Raw genomic sequence first — 13,916 nt, 5'->3', positions numbered from 1 at the left:
TGCTGTAAATATTTATATTTCTGTTAAATTTATCTGACCCTGCTTTAATAACAGGACTCTGTAGTCTGTATTTCCTTTCACCACCTCGATAACTATATTCTAAGGATTGATTTAGTGACTCGATTCATGCCTGAACGATTGACCACGGCTACGGATTCCGGACTTGTTTTTGCTTTGTGAAATGATTTTTCTGTGAATATATTTGTGCAGAAAAATGCCACGGAGATCTCGATGTGTGTCTGGATGTGACTAATTCGGTAAGTATAAAATCACCATTAGCACATTAGGTATTTTATCATGATACTAGGTATATAGTTCCTGCGATTTCGTCCGCTCGAAAAAACTATTTTAGAAATCCCGTGAGAAGTCCAATTTTCCGGGATAAATGTGGCCTACAAGTTACAACCGTCTGATGCAAGCTATCTCTGTACCAAACAGATGATGACCACCACTTTGTCTACGTGGATTTAGGGTTTTTGGGAATCCCATGGGAACTGTTTGAGTTTTCCGTGACAAAAGAAGCCTATGTCCTTACCTGGATGCAAGTTATCTCTGTACTAACTTTCATCATAAACGGTTACACAAATTTACTGTAAAAAGCTAGCATACAGACAGGTTGACACACTTTTGCATTTATCATATTGCTATGGATTATTAACTACTAATTCTGTAAATTTTTTGTTTTGTGATTAAGTGTACTTACAACATTTGTTTTGAACTTTATTGACTAAGTTATTTTTATATTATAGGTATCAGCTATCAACTAATTAAATACAATAAGTAAGTATAGACTAATGCATACCTATTTTATGTTATTACTTTTTCAGATGTTTGCATGGCTTTCCAAAACCTGGCTACTCCTCTCTTTGAAACCATTTAAACAATGAAAAGAGATAGTAGGACAACATTTAGAAAGCAAGACTAATAATGAAATAATATATAGTTACGAATTATCAAATTTGCAATCACCAGTTTGAAGATCGTTGAAATACACCAGTTGTGGTAGTAATATGAAAGTTATGAAAGTAAATAACCAAAAATTTTGGATTTGAGCGTTACCTATTTCACAATCTCGTGGGTCTTGAATTTGGGTATGTATTTTATGTACCTAGTTACGAATTTATGAAAATAAAATATTTTACAAAACCTTAAAACCTTTTTATTTCTATAGTGTTTTAGTATCTTAAAGAGTCAGTCTTGTAATATATATTTTTAAACATGTTTTAAACAAACGTTAATGGAATTATTGATATTTTTTTAAAACATGTTCAAAAATATAAAATATTCTAGTAAAGTACATTTAAATAGCATTTAAATTTTCGCGCTCTCGCACGCCTAGCGCGCTTTTAGTGCCCTCTAGATGTGAGCACACGCGTAACTTTGAAAAAGAAATCTAGAGTCGCACATCTATCTCTAGTATATAGTAGATAATCTATGCCTAGGAAGTAGTACCACTACCAACTACCAAGGTACTCTTTGAAGCGTACCTATACAGATAGTCAGGGTCTTAACAGATAGAACTAATGTTGTTTAGTATAAAAAATCTCCATAATTTTAGTTTGTGCAATTAGAACTAGATGGCGTTTTATCAAAAAATAAATTACGGTGCGACAAGGCTATCTTGGCGCGTGGCGAAATCGGAACTAACGGTGCCGTCAAGTGTCCCCTTTGTTTTTGTTTGAGTATTCTAATCCTTTGTTCTCCAATAGCGCCCCCCTGTCAATGTCAATCAAGTGGCAAGAGAGCCTTGTCTGGTATCTCTACGACTTCCCATAAAGCAAATTAAGAAGAAGAAGAAGATCTCTACGACTCAAAAAGTTTTATTTACTACTAGGTGCTACTAGCCACAGGACACTATTACTCCTATGCTACTAGCTGAAGCCCGCGACTTCATCCGCGTGGAATTAGGTTTTTAAAAACACTGCGGGAATTCTTTGATTTTCCGGGATAAAAAGTAGCCTATTTCACTCTCTAGGTCTATATCTATACCCATAGACTATATGTATAGCCTATAGTATACCCATGCAAAAAATCACGTCAATCCGTTGCACGTTGATTATAGGACAAACCAACAAACAAACACACTTTCGCATTTATAATAAGGGTACTATAGCAACCTTGACATCCATGTTTGTGCCACATTTTTGTTTACGCAGTGTTACTGCATCCGTGATCCATTCATTCAAGTGTACTGTGGGATATTCACTTATAAATTCATGCTAAATTCAACATAACCTAATACCTATAGAGAATGCAGTACAAAAATCATGTGTAAAGAAAAAAAAGAAAATTTAGTTTTAAATAATAAATTACGGGTTTTGTTTTATTACCTCAACTTTTAGTACTGAAAGTACTTCTTTCAATGTATAAAATAATAAATAATGCGGCCGAACTAAGAATAAGACTGAATTTCTGCCATATTGCGACGTTTACCTAAGCGGGATTATAATTTTTGATTCGTATTTTCTTTGAAGTCACTACCTACCTATAAAAATAATATATGAATCAAACCTGCACACGTGTTATACCTGTTATACGTATAGCTATATAGTTGACCTTAAAAAACTAGTATCCAAGGCCGGAAAAAATTAAAAATAAATTACATACAATAGTTACTGCAATTAGAAACAGATGGCGCCACTACGAAAGATTAGCTGACGTCTCTATACCAGTACCTATATATAATGTACTACTCTGTGCAGATAGTTCTGTTCAACTCAGTTCTGTGACTCAGTTGTGCGCGCGGGCCGCGGCCCAGTGTATTGTATACTGTGCTGTGCTGACCAAGTTTATACCGCAAAATCACAATATCGAGCGGCTTGTCTTGACTCTTGACTAACTGGAAAGTTGCAAATGAAGGAATCTGGATCACAGAACTGGATTCTGTTATTTGGACGGTGGACGCAAGTCTTCAGAACCTAGGTACTCGTGGAATCAACTGAGATTATAAAAACGTAAGCGCATTTTTAATGTTGTATTTTGTTGGAGATAAATAGTTTTGACTAGCTTTCTCCTGCATCTGCTATTCCGTATCCCGTTCTCAAAATCCTTTCTTAGTGACGGTTAATTTGTAGAGGGAACTTACATGCAAAACCTCAAGTTTCTGGACTCCGCTCTAGTTAGACCTGTTCGTTGGTTAGTCACTTTTTCTTCTGATCGGTTGGTTAGTCAGTTTGTTTTTCATTTTTTATAATGTACATTAGATGATGTCCATAAGACTGACCACAGCCTTATGATAAAACTAAAGAAATGTTTCATGACTATTATGTTGATCGCTTTGAAATCAAGCTTTGCGAACAATGAAGTGTCAGCGTATGAAGACAATATCACTCTCATTCTTCTCAGACCATTCTGGGTTACATTATGCACATATATTCGTCTTTCTCTTTCTGCATATAATTCACCACATTGTTAATTAGAGCCTCAATAGCTGAGTAAAGGAGTGGACTTTTTTTCCTTATTGTTGAGTGCCAATTAGCTACTCAATTATATTACGATCTAGCCTAATGTATGACTAATAAGTAATTTTATTTTAACCTAAACTTATAAATTATCTTATATACTAAGAAATTGTCCACTGACGCATCTTAGTCTTTCTTGATTTGAGATATGACACTTTGTTCACGTGTTCTTTCAGCACTTACACTATGTACACTATCACTAATCACTATACACTAACTCAAAAGGTTTGGTCCTTTTTAGTCTTCTCACTGTCTCCGTTACGTCAAGCAGCTGGATTGCTTCAACGTTAACGTGGTGGTGAAGCCTATAGTCGTGGGCTTTGGCAGATTTGGTGATAACTTTATGGACGTATTCAATTTGAAGGTCCCTATGAATATCATCATTTCTGATGTACCAGGGTGCATTTACAATATTCCTGAGTACTTTGTTTTGGAACCGTTGGATGATTTGGATGTTACTTTTTTTGGTACAGCCCCACAGCTGTATGCCATAAGTCCAAATGGGCATCAGGACTTGTCTGTACAAAAGAATCTTGTTGTGTATTGACAGCGAGGAATATCTACCAAGTAGCCAATACATCTGTTTATACTTTATATCAAGTTCTTTCCTTTTTTTCTTGACATGAGCTTTCCAGCGCAACTTCACATCAAGTGTCATACCAAGGTATTTAGCTGTATCCACGTAGGAGATTTTTTGGTCGTTTATGAAGACAGCGTGATACTTTTTTGTTTTATTTGTGAAATCTATATGAACTGACTTTGATTCATTTAGCTTTATTCTCCACTTTTTAGTCCATTTATAGACTTTATTTAGCGCTATTTGTACGGAGTAAGGAGTGGACTGAAAAACCAAAAGGTTCAAACCCCGCCCGTTGCACTATTGTCGTACCTACTCCTAGCACAAGCTTGATGCTTAGTTGGAGAGAAAAAGGGAATATTAGTCATTTAACATGGCTAATATTCTTTTTAAAAAAATTGTCTGATGGCATGAAACATTCCGATTCTACAACACACTTAAAATAATAAAAACAATGTCACAACAAGTAACAGTAACAAGGTTCCAATAGTAAATATGAGTAAGAAATAATAAAGGACTAATAAAAAAAAATTAACATCATGAAATACTTTTGGTACTTACTGTCTGCCATATTAGTCTGGGAGATAAGCAAGCATCAAACGTAAACTAGAGATCAACAAATACATCGTCATTTCCCGCTGCTGGTTTTGTTTGTAAATTGACTAGTGCACAGTCATTTGCACCTACTAACTTACGTGATGGGAACTGTAGTGATTAACTACAATATGTAATTTTTCTGTTTTCTACAAAATGTCATTTCATTCCATTTGCAAGCAAAGTTAGCAGGTGTCAAGCCTTGCTCTATCGCTTTTTATTCATGAAACTGGTAGATGTAATAAAAACCTAAATTCGAAACTTGAAATTTTGTTTTAGTGACATGGATAATAATTTACAAGAAACCCACGATGAAAGAATACACAATTTGAGCCAAGGTGGAGATAAAGATGGACCCAGATTGGAAAGTGAAGAACCACCCACATCTGAAGGTAATGGACTGTTCGAGTTAAAGGGTGCAGATGCACAGGCACTGGTGAAAACATTCCACACAAAGGATGCAGAAACACCCAAACTAGGAGAAGCATCCCAGGTAGAAGATGCAGAAACACCCAGCCTGGGGGAAGTATCCCAAGCAGAGGAGACACCCACGCTAGGGGCAGAATCCCAGGCAGAAAATACAGAAACACCCAGAGTAGGGCAAGCATCGCAGGCAGAGAATGTAGGAACACCTAAGCTGGGGGTAGAATCCCAGGCAGAGGATACAGAAACACCCAGGCTAGGAGAAGTATCCCAAGCAAAAGATTCAGAACCACTCAGGCTTTTGGAAGCATCCGAAGCAAAGGATGCCGAAATACCCAGGCGTGGGGAGGCATCCCAAGCAAAGGCAGCAGAAACCCTTAGGCTAGGAGAAGTATCCCAAGCAGAAGATTCAGAAACACACAGGCTTGGGGAAGTATCCCAAGCAAAGGATGCAGAAATGACTAGGCTTGGGGAGGCATGCCAAGCAAAGGATGCAGAAACTCCCAGGCAGGAGGAAGCATCACTGACTGAGGATACAGAAACAACCAGTCCAGGAGAAGTATCCCAAGCAGAAGATGCAGAAACACCCAGGCTTGGGGAGGCATCCCAAGCAGAGGATGCCGAAACATGCAAGCTGGGAGACACCTCCCAGGCAGAGGATTTAGACATACCCAGGCTAGGAGAAAAATTGCTACCACAAGAAACACCCAGGTTGGAAGAAGCGTCCCCGGCGAAGGATGCAGAAACACCCATGCTTGAGGAAACATATCAGACAGAGGAGGCAAAAACGCCCAGGATGGGAGAAGTATGCCTGGCAGAAGATGCAGAAAAGAAAATATGTGATAAAATTGAAGTGAACAATGACAAAAGATGCCGTAAAAGAGCACAAGAAAATCAATACAACAATGACACAGATTCTGACACAAACTCTGGTCCGAGCAATGCTAAACAAAAGACAATGAAAAATGGATCTTTTCGTTCCCGGGAGAACTTTGCTCTCCTTTTGAAGGAAATGTTAGGTAAACGTGAACGCAATCGGAAATTCTTAGTCAATTACTACCATGCAAAGATGGATTTACTAAATAGGTGTCAAATAAGTGGGAAAAATGCTGTTGATTGTATCATAGATGGAATAGAAGAAATTTATGTTCAACGAACTGCTAAATTTGCAGGATTTGAGGAACCAGAAAGTATACTCTCCTTTTTTAAAACAATAACACCTGCCTTGAACAAAAAAGAAAATAAACAAAAACTCATGCGTTGCTTTAATTGTGGAGAATTCGGACATCCTAGGCGCGAATGTTCTAAGGCCAAAGTTAAGTGTGCAATATGCGAAAGATTTGGTCATCGAAGTTCAAATTGTATCACAGATACAACCTTTGCTATGGAAATCGCAAATGATAATCTGATATATGAAAATAATACTGAGGATCAAGGTACTGATTTCATTGATGTGAATTATAGTGATAGTGATAATTAAAGTACCTAATTCATTTAATTATACCAGCTAATGCACATTGCCCGTGACTTCATTTGCGTGTATTTAAAAAAACCGGTCAAGTGCGAGTCAGGCTCGCTCAACGAGGGTTCCGTACAGCAGTCCTATTTTTTCGACATTTTGTATAATTAAAAAATTTGTTAATTCAAAAACTATGATGCTTTAAAATTAATAAAAATCTGTTTTAGAATCCACGGATAAAGCCCTTTCATATGATACCCCACTTGATATAAATATCTTACTTCAAATATTGAAAATACTAATTTTAGTCCATGACCACAATTTAATTTTTTTTGTGTGATTTAACCACAAATCACGGTTTTCAGATTTTTTCCCCCGACAGACAGACAACAAAGTGATCCTATAAGGGTCCCGTTTTTCCTTTTGAGGTACGGAACCCTAAAAACTAATGAACCTGAGATAAACACAATAATGTAACATGATATAGTATGTACATTGTACCTACCCAGTAATAGCTAGTATTCTGTGCTATCAGTAACAGGTTTTTGGTTTTGGTAAAATAAAATTGGTACCTACCTCCATGCAAATCAATATGGGTTTCATTATCATTCAAAACATTGCATGAAGAAGGTTCATATGCATTTTAATATAAGACATTCATGTTTATCTGTGGAATAGGTAAGCCCATCTAGGCGAAGCGGAGACGTGTCAACTAGTTTGTAATAATAAAATAATGTATGGATTTAATTATCCTGACCAGAAAAATAAAAAACTTCGCCATAATGCGGAAAAGTAGTGGAACTAATCTTCTTAATATATAAAAGGAAAAGGTGACTGACTGACTGACTGACTGATCTATCAACGCACAGCTCAAACTACTGGACGGATTGGGCTGAAATATGGCATGCAGATAGCTATTGACATAGGCATCCGCTAAGAAAGGATTTTTGAAAATTCAACCCCTAAGGGAGTGAAATAGAGTTTTGAAGTTTGTGTAGTCCACGCGGACGAAGTGGCGAGCATAAAGCTAGTTGACTTATACAAGACTAATTTAACCTATCATATTATATTGCAATGAAAAACTCAAACTTTCTTGTCAGGCTATAATATATTGTAATTTAAGTATAGTACGCGACATGTTGAAATGGCAATCGGGGAGGGAACGCCCCGCACACCCGCCCTAACCCGGTACGGGTGTGCAGGGTGTCCTGCCGCGCCGCCTCATACCCCGATTGCCATCTGGACCTGTCGCGGACTATAGGTAATTTTATTTTTACTTTGTATTTTATTATTAAACACTGGAACCTATGTTTCTAGAAAATAAGTAAGTTTTAACAAGAGAAATAATAATTAAGTACTTTTTTGAAAAATAGTTTTATTTTATATGTTGTTGTAGTTGTTATAAGTGTTAAAGCTGCTGCCTGATACAAAGCGTCACAGAATCAGATGTCAGCAACGCGGGACTGCAGTAATAACGCCTAGCTCCTAAAAGCTCAATCCTCCTAAAAACAATAGCTCCTAAAAACCTGTCAAGTTCGAGTCGGACTCGCACAGAAAGGGTTCCGTACCATCATACAAGAAATAACACCTATTTATTTACTAGACGTGTCGAGTGCAATAATGGCACCAAAAACTTGGCCTTGTCGTAGCTCTCGCTGTTGGTTCTATGTAAATTAAAATAAAAAAGTCTGTCGAGTGCGAGTCGGACTCGCTGACGAAGGGTTCCGTACCATCGTAAAAGAAATAACACTTTTTATTTATTTTTTAATTTTCATGGCTCTTGATATTTTTACTATTTGTTGTTATAGAAATACACATTCTGTGAATATTACAACACTCTGCCTATTACGGTTTATGAGATAGGTACAGTCCCAGTGACAGACACATGGACGGACAGCGGAGGCCCCGCCCCCGCATAGTATAGGAATAGGGTCCCGTTGGCATCCTTGTTCTAAAAAAAAATCCTCTAAAAATCATTTCTTTGATTTTCCAACCCCTTTTTCTTTTTATACTATCTCTATGGGTCTATACATAGATTAATTATTGGTCTCGCTCCGGGTCTATATCTATTACCCTCATTACCCTTCTATTACACTGAGCTATTACCTCCCTAAATGTCAATGAACGTCAATTTTTGATCCAAATTACAAGTTTAATTTATAAGAAAATTTTTGCGTAATTCATATTTAAGAATAAGCCGTACCTACTATAAATATTAAAACCATTCCTGTTTACTTGACAATCAAGATAAGGGTATAAAGCAATTAGGTACCAAACTATAGATCAATAAATACCTACTTATTCATGCTTGTTTTGAAAGATTTGAAGAGGTGCAAAGTTGAACTAAGGTGCGAGCCTAGCTACACTTAAATAACTTTTTTTCAAAATCTCACTACAAAATCTTGTTATTCATGGCCTACGATGGCCAAAAAAAGCACAATCGGAGTACACAAAAGGTTTTACAGAAAAAAAATTTGTGATTGTACCAACTTTAATAGGGCTGGCATAGATCGATTAAAATCTGGGAAACCTGTTAATGATATGAATGGTGACACTGATGATAATCACGCTTTTTTACATAAGATTAATGTAAAAAAAAAGATACACAATCAAGTAATAAAAATGTCAGTTACCCAATATTATCAAAATCACAAAAGAACAAAAAAATTGGTAACAAATCCATAATTAGCTTATATCGCAAACAAAGGCATAAACGGTCTGGAAACGAAGAAAGAAAACAAATGTATCTAAAACGACTAAAATCAGAGAACCAGCAAGAATCGAAAATAAACCCTTTAATATATCAGTTTGGCATGGGAGACATTTGTGCTGGTGGACCGTGTAGAGAAAATTCAAACAATACAAATGCCAAATATTTGGATAAAGCCACTAATCAAAAAGATAATGCTGCATTTACATTACAGCAACGTGATAGTAAAAGTGCAGAAAAGAACAAAATGAAATTAAAAGCAAGAATCTTCTGTAAGTGTAAAGTTGATGATATGGCCGATAAAGTCACCAAAAACTTGAACGAAAAGGAAAATGCTAATATCAACCAATCAAAAAAATCTGCTGAACATAAACATGAGTGCAAATGTAAAGAAAATAATAATGACTTGAACAAAAAGGAAAATAATAATACCAACCAATCAAAAAAATCTGCTGAACATAAACATGAGTGCAAATGTAAAGAAAATAATAATGACTTGAACAAAAGGAAAATAATAATACCAACCAAACAAAAAATCTGCTGAACATAAACATGAGTGCAAATGTAAAGAAAAGAATAATGACTTGAACAAAAAGGAAATAATAATACCAACCAATCGAAAAAATCTGCTGAACATAAACATGAGTGCAAATGTAAAGAAAATAATAATGACTTGAACAAAAAGGAAAATAATAATACCAATCAATCAAAAAAGTCTGCTGAGAATAAACATGAGTGCAAATGTAAAGAAAAAGATAATGACTTGAATAAAAAAGAATATAATAATACCAACCAATCAAAAAAATCTGTTGACCATAAACATGAGTGCAAATGTAAAGAAAAGAATAATGACTCGAACAAAAAGAAAAATAATAGGACCAACCAATCAAAAAATTCTGCTGAACATAAACATGAGTGCAAATGTAAAGAAAAGAATAATGCGTCATCGAAATATGCAGAAAAGAACAAAAAGTTATTGAAACAAAAGATACTCTGTAAGTGTAAAGTCATGCACACAGTAGATAAAATCCCCAAAAAATCCCTAAAACCAAAGATTTTAAAAAACAGAAACATCAAGAATGTTAAAGTCAGTTATGATGGTCAAGCTTTACGTAATAGTACACTAAAAACTGGAACTTGTGAATGTAAAGAGAGTAAAATCTATTTACAAACTGCAAATGCTGGCGATCAAACAGGAGACCCATTTTTCGAAATAAAGGTTAATAAAGAGAATATGCACGTTATTAACGCAGACGAAGTTAAACACAAAGTAAAATCGTTTGGAAGATTACAATCAAGACTATCCTGCATATGTCCCACTCACCGAGGCGTATGCGAAAGAGGAATTTGTGAGAAAGCCAAGAAAAATAAACAGACCAATTTTGATTGTAAGTGTATAACTAAAAATGGTGTGATAGAATGCTCAGATAAAACATGCGATTCTAATGGAATATTTAAGCGAATGGCAAAAGGACTTTTTTTCTCGAAGTGCCATGGATAGCAAACCATTATTTGAAGTTAAGTTAGACCCTGGCAACATGAGCATAGTTAATACCGCTGAGATAATAGACATCTTCCAAAAATCAAACTATGGAGTATGTTCTACTGGCAAATGCAGTAAACGCAACAATCTGATAAACTGCAAGTGTATTAATAAGAAAATTATACCCAAAACAATGGAATGTACAGAAAAAACTTGTAATTCAGGAAGAAAATATAATAATTTATCCTACCTGTGCTCGAGAGTGTTTAGTAGATGTGAGAATTGGAATCGGCCTGATACAGAAACAACAGAACATCGTTACAGAAATAACAGAAGACCTACAAAGGAAGTAAACGTTAAGAATGAAAAGGTTAAAGAAAAATCTAGTCCAGCGATACGTAGGAGAAATGGTTTACACATCAACCTTTCGAAGGACCGTAATCAAAAACACAGAGGTAGTAATAGAGGTAGTAGGGCATTAAAGACGATGCGCAGTAACTTGTTCAAGTATCGCAGATACTACTCCAGTTATGTTATATGTTCTTTACATTTATTTCTATACTTTTTGTATGTGTAAGTTTTTCAAAGTTAACGACACGCAGTCGTATGAAATACAATATACCTACACTATTAATATTATATTATAAAAAAGTTATTTAATGTTCTGTAATTTGTGCTTTTAATAAATAACTAACTAGGTAGAATGAATAGGTACCGGTACCACAAATAGGTAGCAAGCAGGTGTGAAAGAAGTAGCGGGGTTAGTAAGAAACGTGCACAAGTCGTGAGGACCAAAGAAGTTCCACAAGGTAACTTACACTTGCAAAATGTGATGTTCACATGATGTTGCAACTTGCAGGCATTAGTGCAAACCACTGCGTATCGTCTACAATGGCTTTTAGTAAGATAAGTGTTGCAAATATAAACAATAATGACCGAACTATTGTAACTCTCGGCCAATCGAGAAAGGTTAATTTTTAGGAATTTGTACCGTGAGTAGTCCTAGTCACCACCTTTCTGCCAAAGCTACGCCTCCAAGCTGGTCAGAAATCAGATTTAAAATAAATATTTTGGTCAATATATGCTTAGTACACTTACTTATATGTAAAAAAAATATTACTGTGTTTATATGAGTTCCTAGGTTCAAAGATAAGTCATATCAGTAATACTCTTTCCTTTGCCTGTAGATGCTGTAATTACAAAGCAAAGACTACATATGTCGGAAGTAATCTCAGTGGGGAAAAACGATAAAAAAGATAAAAAGAAGAAGAGCAAAAAAGAGAAGAACATTAATGTACGCTATAAGCCGAGTGCCTCATATTTACAGAACTTTTTAGTGCGATGTCTTAAAAGAAAGCGAAAGCGCTGTAAAAAGAAAATGAAAGAGGAAGAAATGGCACTTGAGAAAGCAGAAAAAAGAGCGATTAAGGAAGATCGTAAAACGCTTCGGAAACAACAGAATTTATGGAAACAAGAAGAGGAACACTGGAACTGCTTAACCAAATTCATCGCAGGATTAGTGAATCTAATCATTAATACGATCAAAACTCTGATTTCGGCCATATTTTCTTTAATATTTTCTCCTGTAAGAACTTTCGTTTTTATTAAACGAAGAATAAAAGATCCAAATGGTACGATTGGAAAATTAAGCAATTGGTTTCAAAGGACATGGGGGAACAGATCCAGCAAAATATCAGGAAAGATAAAAGACATAGGAGCATTGAATATTATAGCTGATCATTTCGAAGATACGCGTGTATACGATGCCTTGTTTGCTGACAGGGGTCAAACAAAAGAAGAAAGGGCACTTTATGAAGCAAGAAAGAGAAAAAGGAAACAACGTATGAATCAACGGGATAACGAAGCACGTTTTGGTTGTAGACACATTCTTTTAACGACTTTGAGAAAAACGCCGTGTCTGTGGTGTTATTTTCTGTGTCCAGAGTTATATCCAGCATGCCTTAGTTTAATAAATTTTATGAAAAACTTCTTTAATGTAATGCTTTATCTGCTCGCATTTATTTTCTGGACCCCCTGTATTATATCGTTTGAGGTTTGTCGAGCCTTTTTGTGTTGTTTCTTCTGTACTGGCTAGTTCGATAATTTAAGACGTTTTAAGTTTTAAGACTTTAATTGTTATTTTTAAGTAGGTATCTATTTAATATAAAATTTTGGTGGAAACAATGGTTTTTATATGTTGGTATAAATTATTATCTAAGCTATCGAGCATGCACATCTCGACAACGTCGAAATATAAAGAAGTTAGTAGGTATAGCGCTCTCGTTACGTAATCCCATACAAATGATAAAGAATTTCAGTGCGCGTTAACCATTTTGAGTCACCAACCAATCACAAACCTGTTTTCAAACAACATTCGAAATTCAATTAAATAAAAAACATAGGTTTCCACTATTATCTCTATCATTTGATGGGACTCCTCATTAATCGCAGAAAAGTTCATGGACGGTGGCAATTAATTAAGTGACTTTAGGTGACTTTCCGTAACAAGGTGACTGATCGCTATAGACAAAAGAATCCATACTACATAATCTTTGGTTCCTATATAAAAATATGAAAAATATAAAGTCGTGAAAAACCAAAAAATATGAACACCCTCGTTTAAAAGAAGATACTATATTTAATCAAAGACATAACAAAAACACCTTCTGAGTATATCAAACATGAAAACAAAAGGACACCAAATACTAAATATACATATCATTTTGGTGCACTGACTCCACATGCAACAACATTTTAATAAGTCTTGATAGGTAGGATATGTTTTCTGGAATAATAAACTACGTTTGTTTCTTAATGTATCCAAAAATAGGTCGTTACAGTTAAAATCATGTTCAATATTTTGTTTTTTATTCTTTAAATTTTGAAATCCAAAACAATATAATAAGTTTTTTAATTCTTCTCTCCAAATTACTTGCCACGTAGATTTGCGTTTAGAAGCGTGTCGTGAACGACATTTTTTGCATTGTTTCTTCTTTTTTGTATTGTTTATTTTCTTTTGGCATTTAAGCCCTTTTTTCTTACAAACTGGTGAAACAACTTTTCTTTTATTGTGCTTGCAAGACGTTAAAACATCTCTCATGTTATAGTGTTTGGTAAAGTTTGCCGAACACGCTTTGGAATAATGGTCTTCTGAAATAGTGCAACATGCTATATTGCAAACCATTTTACGATTTTCGCCCATTGATGTT

At 35.3% G+C, this 13,916-nt stretch overlaps 2 protein-coding genes across 2 annotated transcripts; both read left to right on the top strand.

Annotated features, from left to right (window-relative positions):
* Window positions 1-2,734: 2,734 nt before the first annotated feature.
* Window positions 2,735-7,105, top strand: LOC117982499 (flagellar attachment zone protein 1-like). Its single transcript, XM_069498548.1, has 2 exons — window positions 2,735-2,954; window positions 4,912-7,105. Exon 2 carries the CDS (start codon window positions 4,916-4,918, stop codon window positions 6,533-6,535), a length of 1,620 nt encoding a protein of 539 aa, XP_069354649.1. The 5' UTR covers window positions 2,735-2,954; window positions 4,912-4,915; the 3' UTR covers window positions 6,536-7,105.
* A 526-nt stretch (window positions 7,106-7,631) lies between these two features.
* Window positions 7,632-13,916, top strand: LOC138402322 (uncharacterized). The gene is made up of 2 exons (XM_069498549.1): window positions 7,632-11,162; window positions 11,895-13,916. Exons 1-2 carry the CDS (start codon window positions 10,670-10,672, stop codon window positions 12,800-12,802), a joined length of 1,401 nt encoding a protein of 466 aa, XP_069354650.1. The 5' UTR covers window positions 7,632-10,669; the 3' UTR covers window positions 12,803-13,916.

Source organism: Maniola hyperantus, chromosome 5 (genome assembly GCF_902806685.2).
Source record: "Maniola hyperantus chromosome 5, iAphHyp1.2, whole genome shotgun sequence".
In the NCBI taxonomy this organism is placed as follows: domain Eukaryota; kingdom Metazoa; phylum Arthropoda; class Insecta; order Lepidoptera; family Nymphalidae; genus Maniola; species Maniola hyperantus.
This window is presented reverse-complemented; position numbering and strand designations above follow the sequence as displayed.